The sequence below is a fragment of the Rhinolophus sinicus genome, chromosome 15 (genome assembly GCF_057876585.1).
Source record: "Rhinolophus sinicus isolate RSI-liver-muscle chromosome 15, RSI-T2T, whole genome shotgun sequence".
In the NCBI taxonomy this organism is placed as follows: Eukaryota; Metazoa; Chordata; class Mammalia; order Chiroptera; family Rhinolophidae; genus Rhinolophus; species Rhinolophus sinicus.
Genome location: NC_142515.1, coordinates 50,800,067 through 50,824,622, shown reverse-complemented (window position 1 = coordinate 50,824,622; position 24,556 = coordinate 50,800,067). Strand labels below are relative to the sequence as shown.

The 24,556-nt window shown below is 40.9% G+C and overlaps 1 protein-coding gene across 14 annotated transcripts in view; it reads left to right on the top strand.

Moving 5' to 3' along the window:
• Positions 1-24,556, top strand: part of USP54 (ubiquitin specific peptidase 54) — a 119,099-nt gene that overhangs the window by 93,195 nt on the left and 1,348 nt on the right. For 11 of the 14 annotated variants that reach the window (XM_019745795.3, XM_019745799.3, XM_019745793.3 and 8 more), the window contains 7 exons: positions 759-892; positions 5,741-5,908; positions 8,350-8,469; positions 9,390-9,585; positions 11,429-12,825; positions 19,113-19,231; positions 22,783-22,969. In XM_019745795.3, the coding sequence (XP_019601354.3) occupies positions 759-892; positions 5,741-5,908; positions 8,350-8,469; positions 9,390-9,585; positions 11,429-12,825; positions 19,113-19,231; positions 22,783-22,969 (2,321 nt within the window). The remainder of the gene's footprint in view (positions 1-758; positions 893-5,740; positions 5,909-8,349; positions 8,470-9,389; positions 9,586-11,428; positions 12,826-19,112; positions 19,232-22,782; positions 22,970-24,556) is intronic. The other 3 variants (XM_074339586.2, XM_019745800.3, XM_074339588.2) reach the window with 2 other exon arrangements.

Sequence of the window (24,556 nt, the reverse complement as noted above, 5' to 3'; positions counted from 1 at the left end):
ATTTGAGAAAGGCGAAACAATTTTTAAGTACTATGTATAAAATCATTGTTTAGTAAATAATTTTACTGAAAGAATGAATTAGTGAATCAAAACTTATATAGTCCCAAGGTCAGAGAGAAAACCCAATTGTTATTTATTCTTGCCTTTCATTTTAGGATAGTTTCTGTGGTTTCTTTTTAGGGTTATGGGGACCCCCTGTTTTATGAAGTCAATGATAATTCATAATTCCATAACAATGACAGTTTAATAGTGCTCATTGCATCCTCTCCATAGAGCCCAGTTTGCTTTATAACTTTCAGATCTTCATACATTGCTTTTACTGAGTTGCCATAGAGGCAATTTTCCTAACAGTATATAACTGCTTTGAAAGGAGTGATTAGATCTTCTAGAGGGTGATAACCACATCCTCATACTTTCCCACTGCTCTTTCCTGGCCACAGGACCCTGTTCAATTTTACACATGAGAAGATGCTACATAGGTGTAAGAAAGAGGAAGGCAATCCATATTAGAGCATATGTTTGTTAATTCATTAAATAAGTTTTGTGCCAGACACTGGGCTAGATGCACAAATGTGAATGAGGTGAGATGACGTGGGAGAAGGAATGGGTATTATAATTTTCAGAAGTAGCCTAGCAGATACTTCATATTAGTTCAATGCTTTGTTGTTGTTTTTTTGAGGGAATTTTGTCCTAGGACTATTCCTACTTACCACCCTTGTGATGCTTTCTTTCACTAGACTCTGGTTTCTCTTTTGAAGGGATCCAAGTGCTAAGAGATCAGCTGGGTTGACACCTTCCTGGCGTCACATCCCAAAGTCTCACAGCAGTGGCATCCTGGAGGCGGACTCCATAGCATCTAGGAGTGGCTGGATGAAGAACCAGCCCCTATTAGGTAAGCAAAAGGACAGTGGGTTTGGAGGACTGGACTTGACTGCTGATGTTGTTTGGGAAACAGCCTCACCTGAGCACATTTGAAATTAGAGGACCATTGCACTTTGAGTATTCCATCAGAATGTAAATGTGGAGGCGATTGAGCTGCTCCATCTTTGGATTTATCTGTTTTCAGTTTTCTATCACAACTTGCCTAATTGTTTCTTTCTGCCTTGGAAAGAGCCCTTGTGGGAGCAAGAAGGAACAGAAATATGGTGAACAGTGTCAGTAACACCTGCCTTCCTCAGAAGAATAAGTCCAAGGGCTTTCGTTGGTATCGAGGCAGCCTCTTGGGAATGGATTTTTTTCTTGTTTAGTGCTATGAACTGAGATGACAAAAGGAAACATGTAGACTGTGGGCAAAACCAGGAAACGATCAGGTCATACCTCCCCTCACCCCGGCCTCTGTATCCTGCCCAGTACCCCTGTGGTTTTCTCTTCTTCAGTGTGCCTTGTGTCCTCAGACTCCCTCCTTCTCAAAACAAGCTGTCAATGAATGATGTGACTCCTTCACACTAGGTATAAGTGACTGAAAGTAGTTTAAACTATGCTTTCTCTAAGGGAAAGTAGCATTTTAACAAATCAATGTCTGAAGATAAAGGACTTTTGGAGTTTAAGGTAGAGGTTTGAGGTATTCATAGATTTTAGCTCCTTTTTGCATTCTTCTCACAACACACACACACACACACACACACACACACACACACACACATATACTTCTAGTGCATATTCCTCTTAATTAGAGAACCAGTCTGACTGGATCAAAATAAATCCTTTACTTAGAACTGAAAATCAAGGTGATAACTAAGCAGTCTCCCCAACATGGAGACTTTTTTCAAAGCCTGAGGGAAGGTGGTGAGTGTACAGCATCGTTTAGTCTACTGATGAGTTCTGGGCACTGCTAACTTAGAGATCAACTATATGTAAAAGATGTGTTTCGACCCCTGTTTTCCTGGTATGTTATATCAATTGGCAGTAGAGTGTGTGGACAGAAACTTAACTATGGTCTGATTTAACGAGCTTCTAGATATATAATCTGCTTACTAAAGAGAGGAGGACAGAACACTATGTACTAGCCTGTGGAGATGAGACCAGGAACATTACTAGTCTGACCACCAGTTCTCTTGATGGCCACTGAAAGTTCTTAGAGGTAGCTGGAAGGGAGGTACGCAGCAGTGATAAAAGACATGAACTCTTAGGTGTGAGTGCTGTAGGTTGCTCACATCTGGCAGAGCAGAACAATGCCTCAAAAGCAGATATCTATGAAATTAGTGAATCAATACTATACGGTACTCCTGGGCTGGAGTACCTTATAGTTAAAAACCTGTGGCAGCAATGCATGCTTCCTAACGAAGTTATACATTTGCTCTATTTCACACTTTTTTTTACGTGAGTTGATATTTATCATATATATTCATAATTAAATAGATGAGTGTACACTTGTTCACAAGCATGTACAGGAGCAGTGCTTTGTCGTTGAACATGGGCCCGTTGTCTGGAATTCTCCATTGTCTTTCCTGTATAAACAGAAATCTGCTATGATTTTCAGGTTCAGTTTTCCTTTTTTTTTTTTAAGGAGGGCGCAGCTCACAGTGGCCCATATGGGGTTCGAACCGGCAACCTTGGTGCTACCAGTACCACACTCTAACCAACTGAGCTAACCAGCCACCCCAGGTTCAGTTTTCTTAAAAGAAAAAAAAAAACCTAGAACAGCCAAAAATCAATTAGACTGTGGAATATGCCTAGATTTTTACGAATTTCCCACCAATCTTTTAGAGTTATCTTGTTTATACTCAATTTAGTCACAATTTTTGTTTTTTTAAGCAAATTCATCATTGACAGGTCTTTCCAAGGCAACAGCGTAGTTTTCATAGAAGCACCTCTCCTTTTCACACTTATATATCATCTATTTATATAACACTTAGTTACATGTCTTAAGTGGAAAAAGTACAACCAGCAAAAACAGGTTTGGGAACAAACCATTCACAATTGGCCCCCAAATAAACTGACTGGAGGAGGGGGAGGGCCCCACTAGAGAGCAGTATGCCGTAGACATCCAGTCCGCTTGCCAGAGGGAAGAGGACACAGTTTGATTGGTGAGTGGATCCAGTGAGCTCCTCTGTACCTCATCTGAGGCCCATCCAAAGAAATCGCTACTGATCTAGTCCAGTGCTGGGTGGGGTGGGGGAGTTGGGGGGGGGCGTGACCAGGTTGGATTTATGGAGGGACCTATGGTTGGTCTCTAACCTGATGCCTTTCTAAGGCTTTGAGGGATAATTTTGTCTGCTCAGTTTTTGTCTTATAGATTATTGGATAAACCTCCTCATAAGATGCAGTAAAGTAATACGGCTGTAAGCAGAACAGAAAGAAAAAGTAGTCATGCTTTTGGCGAAACAGGGAAAAACTAAAAGGCAAAATATAGATTATATCAGCATATAGAAGTATATATTATATAATGATATATAACTATTATCGAAGTATGTATTATATATTTTACTATATATTTTCATTCATAATATATATTTTAAGGTATACATATTATATATAATATATACTCTGTCTTTATAGTATGTATGTGCATATATATGTGTACATACATATACTTCACTTATAAAGTGTGTGTGTGTGTGTGTGTGTGTGTGTGTGTACATATCTGAGGGTGCTTCACGAGGTATTTCCCACATTTCAATTTATTTTATGTTAGCTAACATTGCTTTAAGAAAGGTGTGATCATGCATGAGGCTATTTCCTCTTCTCTTTTCTTCAGATAGCCAATACTTTTTTCAGCACACTAAAGACTAAGTCTCATTATTTTTCTAATAGTTCTAATTCTGGACTGGCTGGATAGAATTTACCAATGGGATTCCTAAACCAGTAAAAGAGATGTAGCAAGGAATTGCAACAAGTTTCTCACACACCATACTACTCCATCCTCTTATATAGTGAGCCCTAGTTATGCCTCATAATTTTATCCAGTCATTTTAGTCTGGCACAGAACAAACATTTTTATCTGGTATCTTTCATTACTCTTTTAAAAAATTACAGAAGTAAAATAAATCCAACAATTTAGTAACCTGCCCTTTGCCTCTTCAAATTGAAGGTACCAGTATTATAATTATGGTATATATCTTTCTACATCTTTTTCTGTGCTTACACAAGTATGCAGATGATTTATTACTACCATTTTTATAAAAAATATAAAATGAAGTCATACTATACTATACTATTCTGTCACTTGATTTTTCACTTAATGGAACATGGACATCCTTTTAGATCTATTTGGTTCCATCTAAGAACACTGATAAAATTAAATTTTTACTACTATGGACATTTTACAAACTCATAAGGAGATGGTAGAAATTAAGGGTCAGAAATTGACTTGCTTGAAGCTTCCCAGTGAGTCAGTGGCAGTACATGGTGGAGAATGCTCCCTAATGGTTAAGAACATGGATTATGAATTTAACATATGAGGCATGATCAAAAACTATGGTGAATCTTTAAATAAATAAATAAATAATTATTACAGTAAAACACACATTGCCATTAATCCCCCTCAAAATAATCCCCCTTGTTTTGAACACACCTGTCCCACCATTCTTGCCACTTTCTGAAGTAGTCCTGGAAGTCCTTTTTTGTGAGTGTCTTTAGTTGCGCTGTCGTGGCTGCCTCTATCTCCTGAATCGATTCAAAATGTTTTCCTTTCATGGTCATTTTGACTTTGGGGAAGAGCCAGAAGTTGCATGGTGCCAGATCTGTTGAATAAGGTGGATGAGGACACATCATAATGTTTCTACTTGACAGAAATTGCTGTACCAAAAGCAATGTGTGACATGGAGCCATTCTGTTGTGATCACAAAATACGGTGAATGCTGCTGCCGAGTGCCATCCAATGGAAAGTCAGGGGATCTTCAATACGGGAAGCGGTGCATCGAACCTTAGTAACAGTGTATGACAAGTTTCAACTTGTTCGGTGTAGTCAGTAGGGTGTGAGCTACGGTTGAGAGAAGGTGTGTTTTAAAGTGTGCTGTGAATCACCCTCCATCATGTCAACGCTCCATGTCACACATCGCTTTGGTATACAGCAATTTCTGTCAAAAACATTACGGTGTGTCCTCATCCACCTTATTCACTGCATCTGGCGCCATGTGACTTCTGGCTCTCTCCCAAAGTCAAAATGATTCAGGACATCGAGGCAGCCACTACAGTGCAACTAAAGACACTCACGAAAGAGGACTTCCAGAACTGCTTCAGAAAGTGGCAAGAACGATGGGATAAATGTTTTCAAAGCAAGGGTGGGATCAATGGCAATGTGTCTTTTTGAAGGGGATTAATGGCAATGTGTCTTTTACTGTAACAAATTTTTGAAATTTAAACATTCATTGTATTGTTTGATGACACCTCATATTTGACTTTAATTCACCACCATGTACCATCTGTGTTACCTTGGGCAAGTTATCTACCCTCTTTATGACGTGGGTAGTATTTACCAAATAGGTTGTTTTGATAATTAAATGAAATAATATATGTAAAAGTGCTTAAAACTGTGCCTGTCACATAGTTAGTGCTCAACAAATGTTAGTTGTCATGTTGTTATAAAACACTCATATTATTATTACTACTACTACTATTATTATTAATTCATGGCTCAGGTCTCACTGTGAATCTGATATGGAAAGCAATATTCAAAACATGAACTCCAAATCGAAGCCAAGAGTTCCAAAGGAAAAGCAGTGCAGTGGCCATAACTGCCTCAGGTGCTGTCTTAGTTACAGAAATGTGATCACTTCTCTTCCCCCTGCTTGTATTCCAGGTGGGGAGATACCTTCCAAAAGTGAATTGGATGAATTGCAGGAAGAGGTGGCCAAGAGGGCCCAGGAACAGGAACTACGAAGGAAACGAGAGAAGGAATTAGAGGCAGCTAAAGGGTTTAACCCTCATCCCAGCCGCTTTATGGACTTGGATGAACTGCAGAATCAGGGTAATTGTTGTGAGCATTAAGTTGTGGGTGATGGGGATGGAGAGAGAGAGAAAGAGAGGGAAGAAAAAATATTCAAGCTCGTAAATTCTCTGTCTTCACGTTAGCAAAGTTATACTGTATCTTAATTCAGCCATTTCAGGGAGAGCTAGTTAAAATAGGAGGTAACAGGCCTGTTGATTGGAGACAAGCACTGATTTTGGGCCCATCAGTTAAGCCTATAAGTTAGAGATAGTATATTGTTCATGAAAAATACTTCCCATGAACATCTTTAGAAGGTGTAAATAAAACTAGTCCCAATTCAGAAACAGCAGAAAAGGGCGCTGACACTGAGGGGAATTCTACTTGCTGGGCAGAAACATACCCTTGAGATTTCCCATCTGGAGCTCAAGGGAAGTGGAGCCACCAAACAGGTTCTAAGAACACAGAACCTGATTGCCTTTTGATTCCCTGCTGATTCATGCCCCAATCTCATACGATTTTCATGGACTGCCCCACATTAGTCACTTTTTTCTTCAGTTGCTTTAGGATGTCGCTTTGTACCAGAAGACACTAGCCTTCAAAATAGAAGTTTAGAAAAACTGAGGTATCTACCTTAAATCGGCCCTGAAACCAATATCTCCATTTTTAAAAAAATAAAACGAATTTATTACTCTTAACATTCAGAATCCCCATATGTAACAAAGTGTGCTAAAGTAGTGTGAAAATTAGTCAGTGCCGTTTGGGTGGCTGCTTTCTGTTGATCACTTCCCTCTTTTTATCAACACATAGAAAAGCTTCCTGGGCTCATTTGGGGGCCTATTTGGGGGCCGTTTTACTCCTCTAATCCTATAGTCTTTTGATTCAGACAATTGGTGATTTATATTTCTCAAGGCATTGTATTTGTTTTCAAAATAGTTTTAAATTCCTACTTCCTTAGCTATCCCTATATATGGATAGTTTTTTTTTTCCCCTTTTTGTCCTCAAGCTATCCTGCGTTGGTGTCTCAGGTTTATGTTGCTTTTGAAAGAGGGGCGTTTTCATCTCCCTCCCTTGCCTTTTCTCCCCTCCTGTTGGGTAGTACATTAAAGTTGAGAGGGAATCCCTCCAGCTATATTTCATTGTCAATTTACTATATTTCATTGTCAATATACTTTGGTTCAGCATCTCATGGAAGAGCAAGGAATGGAGTGCTCAGATTCTAGAATAATTAAAATCCAGTACAGCGATCGATCGACTATAGTTTGTATCTCTCTAGGGAGCTTCATTTGTTTTCATGGCTCTAACCACCACCTCTGATTCTAAAGGCCGTAGTCAGTTGATTCCAAACATTCTGAGAAAACTTCAGGCTTGAAGGTTGGGGGGGACTGCATCTCTGGAGGTCGCGTAGAATCTGAATGCTAAGTTCTTCAGAACCAACTTGCTAGTTCCACTGCCTTCCCATTGGTCTCCAAAGCCATGGTGAATTAGGGAGTGAATGTTAGGGTTGTGGAAGAGACTTTCTTACCCTGTCCAACTGGTGGAGGTAAGTGGAGGACGGGGACATTATGGGAGGAATGACTCCAACATTTGGATTTTCTTGTGAGCTTGGGAAAACTCCCCACTAATCCCAATTGTATGTGAACTTCCCTTATAGCTTACTGCCAGTTTATGGTTATGAGTGAGTAAGAGGCAAAGGGGTATATAAATTGAGGATTCTTTTACAAAACCGGCCCTTTCAGTACTTTCTCGCTTTTTCGTCTGGCACTGTACGTGGACTCTCCTGCACCTGCTTTGGCATACATTCACTTGCAGGGGAGGAAGGAATATCTCATGCTCATTGTATGGGAAGGTGACTCTTTTGCAGTCAGTTTGGTGAACAAGGGCACAATTAAATACTTAGTGCTGAAGAAAGCTATGTGCATACAAACCAACAACAAGGGTGGTTCAACAGGTACATTGAAGTAAGAACTGTAGACCATCTGTCCCCAAGAGGTATACTGTTTTTCCAGGGTGGTGCAGAGAAGACTGTGGATTGATGTAGGAAAGAAGTGTTACAGATAGATTTCCCCAGAGTATGAAGCCACAGCAGTGGAGGTCTTAGTGGAGATCAGGTGCTTTCTGATACTGGTTGGCAAGATATATCTTGTTGCCCTGTGGAAAATCAGGTCAGTTCCAGGCTTAGGAACCCACCCTTCTGCTATAAACAATCCTTTATTCTTTCCTTGAGGGACCCCCTAAGAGGTCTTAGAGTTGGAATATGTGGTGGACAATGACATGGTCTCTTTCAGGGCCTTGGTAAGGTCTCAGTTAAGGCAAAAATGGACGACCTACGTGTTTCAGAGAATTCTTAATAGCAGTGAATGGTTGATAAGGGTAGACCAAAGGCTCAGGAGCAAGGATGTGTGTGCACCGAAGGGGAACAGCAGTACATAGGAGAAGTTGGAACCAATTATAATGAAAATGAAAAGTACTGGCCCTTTCAGGGAGGAGTGACGGCTTTGCGAGGTCCCTGCAAGAGGCAGATTCAGTATTTGAAGAAGCGCTGCATCTGGAACAGAAAGGAGACTGTGCTGCAGCCTTGGCTCTCTGTAACGAAGCTATCTGTAAGTAACACCACTGTGGCTGTGGCACATTTGATTAACGTCACAATAGGTGTGATGAGTGTCACCGCTCAGATGGGATAAAAGCAACTTTTACGTTTCCTCAGTCTCTGCCAAACTGAGACCCTTTAGCTATGTTTGCCTTGCGGATTTCTGGGTGTGCTAGGCGCTGTCACTGTGGCCTGTGGATATTTACTTGCATAACCTCAGAGGAGTCCAGAGATGGATGACCCAGCCGTGCCTACCTTCTTATCCCAAACAAGTTAGACCTCAGATGCGAGGTTAGTCTGCTCTTTCTCTAGTCACTGACTAGTCAGGTGGAGCTTGTGGCAGAAAGAAATAAACACAGTGGCTGTGACTTCCCAGGCTGTGACTTTGCGCTGCGAATCTGATTCTTTCTGTTTCTCCCCTGCTTTGTGGTATGCCACACCGTTAGTTTACAGGAAGGGACAAAGGCTTAGAATTCCTATCAGGTTCTTAAATGTGACCTGCAAGAAGCTATGTTCTATAAAGACAGGTGCAGGTTTGGATCTTGTTTCTGCTGTTGGCCGTCGGGAAGGGGGAGTTGGGAGCAGAATGTGGAGACCAGAGTCGGACAGGTCAGTGGCAAAGGACAAGAGTGGCAACCTCTAAGATGGACGCACCAGCTTCTCTTCCTGACTCATTTTAGTTTAGCTTTTTGTTTGTTTGTTTGTTAAATTTGAATTAACCTGTTTGGCCTCCATGGCTTCCATGAATGTTCCTTGTAAAGCCAGAGCCAGCTCTGTGCCCTGCACAGCATATGCATGGTCCACGCCTTACATTCCTGCTACATATTTTGAGTTTTACTGCATATCTTTGCTCATTTTTGGTTCAGTTTTATTCCTTTTATTTTTGTTTGTATTTTGTGTTCTGTTTCTGCTATATTTTCTTTTGCATTTTAGCTAAACTCAGACTTGCCCTGCATGGTGCCAGCTCTAGCACGCACAGCAGAGCCCTAGTCGATAAGAAGTTGCAAATCAGTATTCGAAAAGCACGGAGCCTACAGGATCGCATGCAGCAGCAGCAATCATCGCAGCAGCCGTCGCAGCCCACAGCCTGCCCCCCCTCACAGGGCGGGGCTCTCCCTCAGCCAACAAGGTAGAGCCTGGGTAGTTTATGTAAGCCAGGGGAGGAAGTGACCGTGGGTGCTCCATAGCCAGAGCTCTCATTGTCTTGGCGTCAGCAGGGAAGACAAGAGTCCTCTGAAAAAAATCTATTCTCTCAGGTCAGATCTGCAGTGAAGCTCATCCCATTGCCGGTCCTTTTCTTAATAGTTCCTCGAAAAGATGCAGAAAATATAACATCCTAAATAGACCACTTATCCATATTTCCTGTGGGGAAGTTTGTCCCTGGACTTGTGCAATCACGCGATTATTAAATCTGTATATATTAAGTTCTTAGATGTGACAGTCTGAGCTACATTTCATGTTGCAGGTGAAACCGTGTGATTTATTTGGGGATTTCTGTGCTTCCTGTCTCATGGAAGCAGCAAAAGCAATCTTCCTTGCTCTGATGAAACCATAGAGAAAAGACATGAAGATTCCCTTTGTTTTGCTTCCCTGTGGTCAGTGAGACTAGGAAAAAAGTCCCCTTGACCATTGGTATAGTTCTCACATTTTAGCCCTTGAATTTGGCTGTTACTTAGAATAGATAGATTTAAGTAAAAGTAAAATGTGGCTGTTAATAAGCTTGCGTAGTTTTCAGAATATAAATATTATAAGAACAGCTAACGTTTTTCGAACATCTGTCCATGCCCAGACACTAATCTTAAACACTTTGTTTTATTTTATTGAATTCTCACGATAACCTTAGGGTAGGGACTGTTATTTAGTGATACTATTTAAATAAGGAAATCATGCTCAGAGGATCAGATAAGTAAGGTACCCTGTATTACTCAGCTAGTAAGTGACAGAAGCGTGGAATTCAAATCCAGGTGTGTTTGACTCCATTAGGTTTCCCATATACCATGTAAGTGCACGGTAGAAAGTTTGTGAACTTAATTGTCCAACCTTCGTAAGTATAGTATTACACTCTTCATAATGTTTTAAGGGTAACTGAGTGACTGTACCCACAAAAGTTTGTAGTTATTATTCAAATTTAATGCTAATAGCTTGGATCTTCCTTTTTCTTTTCTCCCATAGTACACTCCACTAATTGAATGATGATTTGAGAATCTGATCCGATGTGTTTTGAATATCGGATTTTAGGCAGCTAAACTCCTTCCATAAAACTTATGCCACTTGATTTATGTGAGTGATCAAGGTTTTATCTGAGTGCTTCTAACATATTTTTTTAGGTCAGAAATACAAAACAGTTAGTGAGAAACCAACTAAATGCAGTTAATCCCTACTCCCATTCCCAAATCTTGACACAGTCACATTGCATTACTTTGGGAACATCTTAGTGAGAAATACAACCAAATCCAGATTATGAAAACACACTTGAAATGGTTGATTTCTATGTAATCCCATGAGCCCAAATCATCCTGTCCTCTGTAAATGTGGCTTTTTGGTTCTTTTGACTGATCTGCCTCTCAGGACTCATACCCCAGGTATGAGTGATTTCCAGCCTTTGCTTACTTTCCATGTCATGTGCATGTGGGACTAGCAATTTTTGTTTTTTCATTTGCAAGTACGTATAATATTGGAATAGGGCTTTAAAGGTAGTGAAGAATATTGGCAAGGGCTTTATTTAATATTACTGTGTGTAACTTTGGTGAGGGAATGTAATAAAAAGGATTAATATTGCTTGTTAATTGAGTGTGAGCTGTGCCTTCTCTTGTGAATCTCCGAACTGTTGATTTTACTCGTGCTTGTCTTTCCATTTATTTTCACTATTCCCTCTGTGGATAGCTAGAAATGGGAACCAAATGAACAGTTCTTTTTGTAGCTGATCTCATTATTCAAGGCAACTTATGACTGGCTCTCTCCATTTATTTCAGTGAACAACCTGTCCCGCTCCAAGTATTGCTAAGCCGGGAGGCCCAACTGGAACCCTACACGAATATAGAATTTGGGGCCAGTTCTTTCGTCTACTCACCTGCTTCCTGCCATGAGTCACACTCATCAGTATTCCCCGAGTCATCTGACCTGTCTGCCTCACAGCACAATCCCCCCGTTAGGTCTGCCTCGAACCTTCTTACTTCAGTTGAGGTGGACAGTGTTGAGCCCTCTGTGTTCCCCAGGCAGGGCTTACCTAAAACACCAGAGAGGACTGAGAAGAATTCTCCTCACGGTTGGGAACCGCTGGCTATACCAGAGGGTAAGCTACAAAGCTACAGGGGTGACAACAGCAGCTGCACCAGGTTCCCCCCTCAAGAAGGAAGAGGCATTGATCAAGAACAGTTAATCCAAGAAAAGAGGGATCCTGCTGACTCATCCCAGGTGATGCCTTATTCGCACCCACCCGGAACAGCCACCTGTGAGAGAGGAGATGCACACAGCCTGGGCTGTCGCCCTGCAAGTCCATCCGCTCAGCCCAGCCTCCCCCCATGTAGAGCCTACCCCCCTGTGATGCCTGCTGCTTCCTCATCTGTGCTTCACTCTCCTGATGCTGTGCAGAAAACTAACCAATGCCTCCCAGCCAAAAGTCTCAAAACTTTATTGACTTCAAAAGTGGACGGAGGCAGCGAGGAGCCCTGTAGGCCAGAGTTTCCGGGCACAAAGGGGCTTGTTCGCTCTCTGGCAGAGCAGTTCCAGAGGATGCAAGGCGCCTCCCCAAGGGATGGTGCAGGTTCCCAGGATAGAAGTTTGCCAAATAGTATAAGGAAGAATTCTTGCCCTGCTGATGCTAAGCCTCCCTTCCCACAGGGTCAAGGGAAAGGCCACTGGCCTTGGGCAAAACAGCAGCCCGCTGTGGGTGGCAGGGACAGGCTTCCTTCCTGGGAAGAGCCTGCTGATCATGCTTCTCTTGCCATGAACTCTGGGCTACCTAATGGTGAAGCTTCTTGGGGAGGACAGCCCAGGTTGGCAGAGGCAGGTATGTACCAAGGGAAGCCCTCTCACGGGAGAGATGCTAGGCCTAAGGAGCCAGGCAGCAATAGTGACTTGGGGACTTCCTTGCCTTTGGATTCCTGGGTGAATGTCACAAGGCTCTGTGATTCTCAGCTTAAACCTGAGGTCCCTGGGCCAGGAATGAAGTCCTCCCCCAACAATCCCCGTACCTGTGTGGCCTATCCGGAAAGAAACCACATCTTTTTGCATCCACACTGGAACCAAGACACAGAGCAGGAGACCTCAGAATTGGAGTCTCTCTACCAGGCCAGTCTTCAGGCTTCTCAAGCTGGCTGTTCTGCATGGGGACAGCAGGATGTGGCCCGGCACCCACATAGCCAAACAGGTAAGAATGCAACAACGGGTAAGGGGGTTGGGGGACATATACAAGCTGAAAGCATGAGGACAGGATCGGAGGGAGTGGTGTTCTGTCCAAACGCTATCCCTAGCTTAGGAGGTAGTGGTAAAGCGTCTGACTTTATTCATAAAGCACGGGGCGAAACATTTTTCTGGCTAGAGTGAAGAATGGGGACAAAATCATCACTCATGAGCTACCGTGTTTCCCCGAGAATAAGACCTACCCCGAAAATAAGCCCCAGTTAAGATCTTAGCCAGACGGATGCATTTAGTACGTTATGATGATGTTCTAAGATAAGATGACATGACTGTATTTGAATAAATGTAGATTGTTGTACATGAAAAAAATAAGACATCACCTGAAAATAAGCCCTAATGGGACAAAAATTAATATAAGACCCGGTCTTATTTTGGGGGAAACACCGTAGTTCCCTCCTTTGAAAGACAGAGTATATGCCCAGGGCTTCTTCAGTGTAGTGCTAAGCAGTGGCTCATAGGTCTTTGAGAGTGACTCAGCATGGCAAGGAGGCTGAGAGGAAAAGTCATCCTTGTGTGGCTTAGGAGCTGAAGCAATCCCCAGACCCAGCTTCCAGATCCAACTTGCACCAGGGATGTTCAAATTGAACCAAGTCTCCAAAGGGCATTTCCAGATCATACTAAACCAGCAATATGATCCCTGCAGGAACTGCCCGGCTTAGAATTTTCATTGTGGTATGACTCTTCGGGAGACGGTATTGGGTGAAGAGTGAAGTCTACACTCAAATGCACGTCACAGACATAGTTCTGGAAATTTAATGAATGAAGAATACTTATAACTTAGATTGATGCACTTAAGAACTCCAAAGCCTGAACTGTTGTTCTGGCTCCATCATTAACTGTCAGTATAAATTTGGACAAGTCACCTAATATCCCAGAGCCCAGTATTTACCTGTAAAAAAGAGACAATTGGTTCAATGATTATTTTTTTTAAGATAACTTCCAAGTATTAAAATATGTATGATTCTGTGAAATTGAACTTGGAGAACTTTATGTTCAGCTCGGGTGTGACAGTTTCCATAACGGTACAGGCTCCTTGCATGCTGCCAACCCATGTTTAATTATAGCCAAACAAGTGTTTATTGAGTACCTACTATGCTCCCAGGAGCTGTAAGGGAGATACCACATAAATATGAGATTTGATATTAAGATATGGCTTTTAGGGTCTGCATCCTAGTGTAGACTTTGCAATAACATTTATTAAGTGCGCCTTATGTGCACGGGACAGGGTAGCATGGGAAGGTTCTGAAGACTGAGGAAGAGCTGGAGTCGGCCTCAACTGGTTTCCTGATATAAGGGAGAAAGAATACACAGATGTCAAGTGTTCTAAGAATTAATAATAAACATACAAAAGAATACTTTGCAATTAAAATTGAACTAATTGACTGTCAAACATTATTTTACAAAAACAAAACAAGGGCCGGCCCGGTGGCTCAGGCAGTTAGAGCTCCATGCTCCTAACTCCGAAGGCTGCTGGTTCGATTCCCACATGGGCCAGTGGGCTCTCAACCACAAGGTTGCCAGTTCAATTCCTTGAGTCCCACAAGGGGCAGTGGGCAGTGCCCCCTGCAACTAAGATTGAACACGGCACCTTGAGCTGAGCTGCCACTGAGCTCCTGGATGGCTCATTTGGTTGGAGTGCATCCTCTCAACCACAAGGTTGCTGGTTCGACTCCCGCAAGGGATGGTGGGCTGTGCCCCCTGCAACTAGAAAAATGGCAACTGGACCTGGAGCTGAGCTGTACCCTCCACAACTAAGACTGAAAGGACAACAACTTGAAGCTGAACGGTACCCTCCACAACTAAGATTGAAAGGACAACAACTTGACTTGGAAAAAAAGGCCTGAAAGTACACACTGTTCCCCAATAAAGTCCTGTTCCCCTTCCCCAATAAAATCTTTAAAAAACAAGACAAAACAAAACACCCTTATATTACCCAAAACAGCCACATTTTTCATTTCATAGATAGTTTTGAAATATATAAAGTAACAAAAATCACTGATAATCCCACTCTTAATAATTTCGCACATTTACTCTGGCTTTGTTTTTTTATGTACATATACTATATAGTTTGTTTTGTTTTTACAAAAAGTAGGATCATATATACATGTATATGTGTATATATATATGTGTACATATATACACACACATACACACAATTTACTCCCATGAATTTTCTTACATTATATCCATGAGCATTTTTCCCTTTGATAAAACCTATTTTTAATGACTATAATATACTATATATGAATATACAACAAAATTCAATGGTTGAATTTTTTAATAATATAGCACTGTGATGAATATACTTTACATGCTTGACCACATTTCTGGTAAGCTCCTTAGAATAAATTTTTAGAAGGATAGTAACCAGTTGAAGGTTATAAACTTTAAAAATTAATCTCTTGATACATACTGGCCAATTAGCCTTCAGGAAGATTATACTTCTAAAAACAATGTGAAGTAGTGCCTACCAACCATTAACTTTTTACCTAATACTGAACAAAAACTAATTTAAAAATCGATCTAATGAATCAGTTCTCAAAATAGTTGTCAAACCAAACTTGCCTTTATTTTGGTTAGAGTCTCTGTTTTAAATTGAGTCTTTAAGAACTGACATGACATAAAATGATAAAGTGATTAAGTAGAATAAATCAGGTAGTAGATGATGAAGGAAAATGCCAATTAGGATCCACATATGACAGAATGTATCTTTGGGGGAGGCCTTTATCTTACCGTAAAGCATTAAGTACAAATTACTTTCCCCCCCATATTTTTTGATATGTGTGTTGACAGATAACATTGTATAAATTTAAGGTGTACAGTGTGATGATTTGATACATGTATATATTGCTAAAATGATTACCACAATAAGGTTTGTTAACACAACCATCACAACACATAATCACAATTTCTTTTGTGGTAAGAACATTTAAGGTCTGTTCTCTTCACAATTTTCAGGTATATAATACAATATTGTTAACTACAGTCATGATGCTATACATTAGACCTCCAGAACTTATTCATCTTATAGTTAAATTTGTGTCCTTTGACCAACATCTACCCATTTCCCCCAACCCCCAGCCCCTGGCAACTACCATTCTATGTTTCTATGAGCTTGGCTTTTTTTTAGATTCCACATACAAGTAAGATAATATAGTATTTGTCTTTCTCTGTATGACTTATTTTAAAAAAGCTTTATTGATAATATAATTTACATACCATACAATTCCCTTGGAGTGTACAAAAGGTTTTTTTAAGTATATTCAGAGTTGTCCATCCATCAGCACAATCAATTTTAAAGTGTTTTCATCACCTTAGAAGGAAAGCCTGTACCTATTAATAGTCACTCTATTTACCCCTACCCGTCTCTCCGGGTCCCAGGCAACCTCTAACCTATTTTCTGTCTATAGATTTGTCTACTTTGGACATTTATGGAATCATATAGTATTATGGTGTTTGAGACTGGATTAATTTTGACATGAGTACACTTCCTAAAGAGTTATACAAATACTGCCCTTGACCTATTTCATAGTATTTTAAAGTTGGGCAGACATCATCTTAAAAATAACTTCGTTATGGAAAATTTCAACATATTCAAAAGTAAAGAGTAAGAATAAATGTTATAATAGCGCCCGCCCCCCCCCGCCCCCCCCCCATGTAGGTACCACTAGCTTCCATGATGATTATCTTGGCCGATTTATTGACATATGGCCAGTATTGATTTAGCTGTAGCACCCTCTCCTTTCCTTTTCCCACTGGATTATTTTAAAGCAAATCCTAGACATTATATTATTTCATGCATAAATAGTTTAGAATGTATCTCTAAGAAATAAAAATGATTTTCAAAGGCAAAACTATAACATTATGTAAGCTAAAAATTTAACAATAATTTCTTAATATTACACAGTAACCAGTATTCAAATTTTCTCAGTTGTCCCATAGATGTATTTTCACAGGTGGTTTATTTCTAATCAGGATTCAAACAAGATTCACACATTGCATTTTGTTAATACACCTCAAGACTTTTTTTTAGCCTGCACGATTTCTGTATCTTTTTACCCCCTTGCCATTTATTTGTTGAAGAAATTTGGCCATTTGTCTTCCACATTCTAGGTTTTGCTGATTATATTCTAATAGAGCTTTCGTTCTTTTTTTTTCCCCCCCTAAACATGTCCTTCTAGTGCCTGTTTTTCCTGTACTTGGTACTTAAGGCTAGAGACTTTATTAAAATCAGGTACAATTTTTTAAAAATAAAAGTACTTCATAGGTTAGTACTTTGTACTTCTTATAGCATGTCAGGCAGTACATAATGTCTGGTAACCTTTCTTGTTACTATTGGTCTGTCGTAGATATCATTTTAATTCTACCTTCTATCAAATCCAGAGGTCCCCTCAACAGTACTCCTTTCAGAAGGCCACCTCCACCTCTCCTTCAATATCTTTAAAGGAATCGGAGTCTCCTCCCTTCAGGAGGTTTCAATGGCTGCCACCGTTTCTAGGAATCACACTTGACTTGATTAAGGAGTTCCCGATTCTGATCATTACAGCTGTAATTCTTAAATCTGACTGCCCATCAGAGTCACCTGAGGAGTGGCTTTTTAAAAACCAGAGAAATAATTTTACGTTAACGGGATCCCAGCACACATGCTGTTTTTATTATGGACAATTTTTCTGTTTATCTGTCCTTCACATCAGTCCCTACCTTTTATCTACCACCTTTCCAGGTAATAATAGAATATGCATATTTCTGTATTTTTCTGTTCATAAAATCCTTTGCAGATATACATATACAGTGTTTTTTCTGTTTGGGGATAATACAGACTTTTGTCTTTTAACTCAGTAACACTGGATGAAAATCCCTCCAAGTCATCTAATTTAACTCAATTTATTTTTTAGTGGCTGGGCAATATTTGATATTGAGGATACCATAATGTATTTAGGCACATTCTGCTGTAGATGGGTATCACTTTATTTCTAGTTCTTGGCCACTACAAACAATGCCATAATAAACTAGTATTTTTGCTTCTTATTCCCAGGAGTACAATTGTTGGATAGGAGGGTAAATATGTTTTCAATTTTAATTGATATTTCTAGATTACATTTTAGGAAGACTGTAACATTTTATATTTCATAAATAATGTTTGAGGATATTCTCCCATACTTTTTGGGGAAGCCTTTTAAAAATAAGTATTCCCAGGCTCCAACCACAAAGATTCCGATTCAGTATGTCTGTGGAGAGGTACTGGCAGCTGCGTGTGTTAAAGCTCCTAGATGAGTCTGAGGTGATATGAGAACCACTGCATGTAAGTACCAGGAAACATGACAAATAACTGGCCTTCTAGCTTTGTGTCAGCAATATCCTGCTTTAGCCAGGATAACATATATTACAATCACAATATCAAATCAAGACATGAATAGGCAATAGACATAAATCTATATATCAAATGTAGGTCAAGAACACATGCCCTTTCAGAACGGCAGGCTTAATTAGTTGTATCGGGACAGCAAGCCCCTTGGGGGTCATGTACCCAGTTTGGAGCAGCTCTTCTCTTAACTGTCTAGCAAGATTTTGAGGAAGAGATAAGCATTTAGTAGTTGTTTATAATTTAAGTGATTGAGAGAAGCTAATGGGGGAACTAAAAAAGCATTACACATACAAAATGTTCCTGAAGAGCTTGTGCTCGTAATAGTAACAGGAAGTAAAAATCGAGAGACTTGAATTTTAATACTGATTAAACCACTTAATACCTGTAAGACCCTGGAACTCATTTTCCTGTTATGTAAAAGGATGATGTTTGATAGATGATTACTATGATCATTTCAGTTTCTAACTAGACTGGAGATAATATTTATAGATTCCTTTGTTATCACAGACGTTCTAGAGAATCACTATGTCAGAAAAATTTCCTCTGTATATATCAGTCTTGGGCCCGAGTCTGACAGCAGCAAAGTTAATTGTGTTTACAAAAATGAAGTGAGGCAAGATAGGGACATTCAGCTCTGTCCACAGAGCCCCTTTTCCACAGGATTCTTCAAGGCCTGTGTCCTCAGACCCTGGTGGCCTATAAGAAACTACCCATGTTCTGAAACTCCTGTTTCTACATTCTCCATTAGAGTCAGGGATGCATGTTTATTATTTAATGAAACAAGAACTCCTGAGTTATGTGCTGCCCGGCTCAGAGTTCGGGCTCTACAGAGATGAAGTGTCTTCAACTTGTATTTTTGTTTTTCTCCCCAGGCTCTGCAGATGGCATGGGGAGAAGGTTGCATTCAGCCCCTGGCCTTGGTCTCTCAAAGACCCCAACAGCAGAAATGGAGCATAGTCTCCATGAAGCCAGCATAGCGCCTGCTTCTCAGGTAGCAGCCTTAGGTGCTAAAGTGCTGGGCATGGGGTGATGTGTTGGAAGGAACTGTGGAGAGATATGAGTGGTAGGTTTGGTGGTAAGGCAGAGGCATGGTAATGTGGGCTATTAGAGGAGAACACGGTCTACGATTGAGCTTCTTTTGAATGAAGAGATTGCCACATGGGCACTACCTTTCAAATATATCAGGTCTTTACTAGTGAGTCTTACCCTAGTCTCTCCCATATTCCTGGGAACAGGGTCTGCGAAAACCATAGCTTTGGTGTTACATGACTGCCTGTACGTGTCTGCACCTGAAGGCCTCACCTTGCCAAGGCCCTGGAAGGGAGTGTCGGGATGATAAGCACGATGTGCTGCATCTGACGCAGTCTCAGTGGCATGGTTGTCGTAGAGAGGGAGGAGGCCCCAGTGTCTTCCCACAATTTTATGAGTAGAATCAAGATCTGTCTATTCAGAGCGCCCTTTCTCTTGCTAGGTAAAACATAATCCAAGTGAAGGGGCAGAAGAAACTGAAGATTGTAATTTGGGGACAAGTCATGTGCTCTCAGCAAAAATGAGGACACATGGTCATTATTTTATTGACACACATTTAGTTGGAGCCCAGAGGAATGTCCCTTCCCTATAGCAGTTCTGCAAGGTGTTTTACAGGGTTCTCCAGGACGGGAAGCATCCTGGTAACCTTGAAAGGAGTCTCAGAAGCAGTGGCTTCTGATTGGGTCACAATCCATTTCGCTAATCAAAGAAGAGAAGAGATGGATGGGATGGAGTATTGTTTTGTCTTTTCTTCCCCATCCCAGTACATGATTGAATAAGGTACAGTGTGATTTCAAGCTGAAATGAAGCGTGTGCATTAGCACGAAAAGGAAAATGATTTAAACTCCTCCTCCTCGAGGCCTTTCTTACATAATAAATGCAGTAATCTGTTGGTGGAAGGGACAGAGACACCCAAGTCAGCAGAGATAAACAAACTCCAATAGTTTCCATGGCTGGGTTTATAAATCGTGCCTTTTGAGAATTTCACCCACTGGCCCAAGGCAACTTGAGTTTTCATTACAATAGAGGTCGGATGCAAAGCTCCAGGACATTGAAGCTTGTTCACTAGGTCAATTCAATGAAAATTGAAAAACAGGTTTTAAATATGTGGTATAAAAATAAAAAGGTACAAAAGGTATGGAGTGAAAACTAAGTCTCAGTTCTACCGGGCCTTCAAATCCAGTTTCTCTTCCAAGAGGCAGTCATTTTTTCCACATTATTATTCAGAAAGAAGTTCCTAAACAACTCTGAACAGTTTGCCATTCTTTTTTGGAAAAGGTAGTCTTTTCCTGCCCAGTATTCCTTCTCATACACGTTTAATGCATTTAATGGCAAACGATTACTTTCCTAGGAGATTTGGCTTGCTTTCTCTTGACTTCTGTACTATTTATTTGTTCACTGATTCGTTCTTTTAAACGGATGCTTACTGAGCTTCTGTTCTAGGTGTTGTGCCAGGTGCTGAGGATACATGGGCAAGTGAGCTATGTGTAGTCCCTGCTCTCGTGGACTTCACAGTTTGCTGAAGGAGGCAGAGAAGTAAACTGTTATTTGACAGGATTTAATGCTGTGGAAGCATAATAGAAGGGACATCTAAACCAGGCTTGAGGGATTAGGGAGGGCTTCCTGGAAAAAAATGCATAGCAGGTAAAGGGAGCTGAAGCAGATAATAACTGAATTAAAAGAAGCTACTTTGGTATGGCAGGATTAGAGTCTGTCAAGGGAAGGACAGAGTATTGGCAAGTGAGACTGGAAAGAATATAAACAAGGGTTATATCATGAACCACAGTAAGAAGTTTGGGAAGATAGAAGTGGACATATTGGAGAGCCAGTTAAGGAGTAAAAATCCATGGGACTTGGTGCCTACCTTTCTGGATATGGGGGAAGGAGAATCAAGGATCATGTCCAGGAATTATGGGTTGATTGATGATGATGTATTTGAGGGAAGAGAAGTGAATATATTTAAGGGAAGAGATTTGTACAATTTTGGATATATTAAGCTTGAGTGGAGGTATCTGGTAGGCCTTGGATGTGAAACATACAGGTTTAAAATTGAGATTTGAGACTCCCAGCCATTGAAAAGAGGAAAAGAGTATTGCGAAAAGAGAGGAGCCAAGATATGTCCCTGAAGGGTATCAGATTTAAGGTGGTTCTTCTGAAGAACACTAAAAGGACACTTAGTAAAAGAGACCAGAGAGATAGAGGGGAAACCCGGGATGTGTGGTATTACTTTCTTCTATCCAGGAGAAAGGAATAGTTGGCTGTGTCACACGCTGAGAGGACTTGGTCCTTAGGCTAGATCGTAAATGCCTATGACGTGCCATGTTCTCATAGGTGCTATGAGCACACTGATGAAAGAACACACATCTGTCCTTGAATAGCTTACAATCTAGTAAAGGAAATAAAACATACTGACCTATAGATTATTTTACTTAATGTATTATTAAGTGCCTGTAACGTTCCAGGTGCTGTTCATGGTGCTGGGGATATTGGAGTGAAAAGCAACGTATTCTCTAAGGGAGAAAGACAAGTAAATCCAAGACAATGTGTGATAAAGAATAAAATAAAGCAAGGGGATGAGGAGTAAAGAGGTAACTGGTTATTCTCAGGGCTATTTTTGATAGAGTAGTGAGGGAAATTGGAAGTAATCAGAGACCTCAGTGATAAGAAGGGAGACATTCCAGGTGACAGGAGCAGTCAGGGAAGGGTTTGAGGTGGAATGAGCTTGTTGGTGTGTTGGAAGAACATTAAGAAGGTTAGAATGTAAAAGGCACAGGAATGTTAGGAGACGAGGTGAGAAAGATCAGCGCTGCCATATCACATAGAAACTTGCTGGCTCCAAGTAAGGAGGCAATGGGTTAGAGATAGGAAGGTCAAATTGTAGGCTGTTGCAGTGGTCCAGCTGAGTTTCAATATGAAACCTATAGGTAAAAATGACAGTACTTGCAAAGGCAACTGATGGAATTGTGGATTAGAAGTCCACCATCAAGGGCAATGTCAACATTTGAGTCCAGGTGACAGGAAAGTGTGGTACCAGGAGGAGGAGTTAGGAAGAATGTTGGTTCAATTATGGACACATTAGTGTTTCCCATGTTAAAGGGGCTATTTCTGAGACTTTGCCACAAAAGTGAATGACCAATGGAGCATAGAGCAGGACATAAGCATCAGTGGGTACAAACTTGACAGGCAAACGAGACTGTGGATTGTAATGGTGACAGGAGAGAAAATGGAGTACTAGAGTTCTTGCTTGTACATTTACGGAGACATTTTGGTTTCCAATTTAAGAGAGAGTATAGAATTTTCTTTCTGAATTTTTCTCTCATTTCTTCTGTTTTTAAATTTATCTCAATCTCTCTAACTCTATTGTTAGCATTAAGGAGTTTGCTAAAGACCAACACAGGCATGTTTGCATTCTAGTTCCCTCCATTTCCCCGTTTGCCTCATTGTGTTTACCCAACCATATCCTGCTGTGTGTTAATCTTCATCTCTATGTTTTTTTTGTTGTCTCATTATAAGGATTCATCAAACTCGAGGAAAAAGCCTTTGGAAACCGGGCACCGTTGTTCCAGCTCCTCTTCCCTCCCTGTCATCCATGACCCTCCTGTGTTTCTCCTTGGTCCCCAACTCTACCCACCCCAACCACAGTTCCTGCCCCCAGATGTCTTGCTGCCCAGCGTGGCAGGGGAGCCCCATAGACTCCCAGGTAACTCTCCCAAAATCTAATGTTATGTGCCAGTATGCCAGAATGTAGTACCTTTCCAGGGACCTAAAGGATCAAATCAGTGTACGTGTGTGTGTGTGTGTGTGTGTGTGTGTGTCCCAAGGTGGGATTATAACGAGATATGAATTACTGCTTTAAGATCAAGCATTGATCGAGATGAATTCTGACTGCATCATTTCTTGGGGAACATGGTTCTAGACTAAGGGTCTAGACCAGAGTTCTCAGAATCTTAACTACCTATGAAAGTAAACTGTTTCAGTCATGATAGGATAAGCTGTTAAGTGACCAAGGGAAGTTAATACCCAGTCTTTAGGACCCCCCCAAAACAGAAAGTGTCATCTCTATTAGCTAGTTTTCTCTCCTTCGAACTTCTGAGTCTCAGTTGAGGGATGGTCTAGGAGGACAAGGAGTGAATGGGAAACGTGGAAAGGCCCTGTACATGGAATACCCATGCTGTGTATACAGACCCAGATAGTCCTGGGGAAGGTGGGTAGCACTTTCTGGCTTTCTTCATAGCAAGATTTGCTTCTTTTCCTCTTCATGTGTTGAATTTACAGTTTAAGGCAGTGAATCTCACTGGGAAAGGGGAGGTGCTACTGGTAGAAACCAGGGATGCTGCTAAACATTCTGCAATGCACAGGGCAGTTTCCCTGCACCCCCTCACCTCCCAAAGAATTATCAGCCCAATGTATCAGTAGTGCCAAAGTTGAGAAACCTTGGCTTATGGATATAAACGTCCCAAGGCAGGGGGTGGTTGTGGTTCTAGAACAAAAGACAGAGTAGTATTGAGGATATTTGTGTCCCAGATTTTAGGGAGCTTTGAATAAGCAGACTTCTGGACAGACAGACTTCGTATTACGTTGTGGAGCAGCCAGATAGCCAGCTTCCTTTGACAGTTGTTAGGGGAATCTGGTTATACAGGCAGCATTATTGTAGCCTGTTCTGTACCAAATGCTACAGTGAATACGGGAGAAAGAAGGCAGCTCTCGACACTCAAAGAGCTCAGTGTGTAAATAATCAGAATATGCATATTTACATACACATAAGAATATAGTGCAGACATTGATGGGCTATGAAACAAAGAATGGAAAGTATTTTTTAGAAGTGATTTTTGAAAAGTTACTTGTTTAAGGTAAAGGGTAATTAATGTATAGAAAAGGCATTTCACATTGTATACGTTGGAGGAGTGGTATGAACAAAAGCAGAGATCTCAGAGAATGAGCAAGAATGTAAGCAGACAGCTTAACTGGAGTGAAGGTACTATGTTAAGAAAATGAGTGATGGTTTGGAGTGCTAGCTCTAGGAGTAGAGCTGTCACAATGAGAGTATACATTTGTAATATTAGAGAGCTGAGTGTGTGTGTTGGAGGAAGGATTATAGTGGAATGAGGTAGAAGTATGGCAGCATCCAGGAGACTATTTCATTTGCCCAGGTTGGAGGTACAAAACTTGATTTTGATGTATGTTAAGATTTTTGTTTCTAATGAAATTAAAAGCAAAGCCAGGCTCATTCTTTCCCTCTTCTGTGTACTCTTGGAGGGGTGAGGATTTGGATAGAACAGCCAGAAAT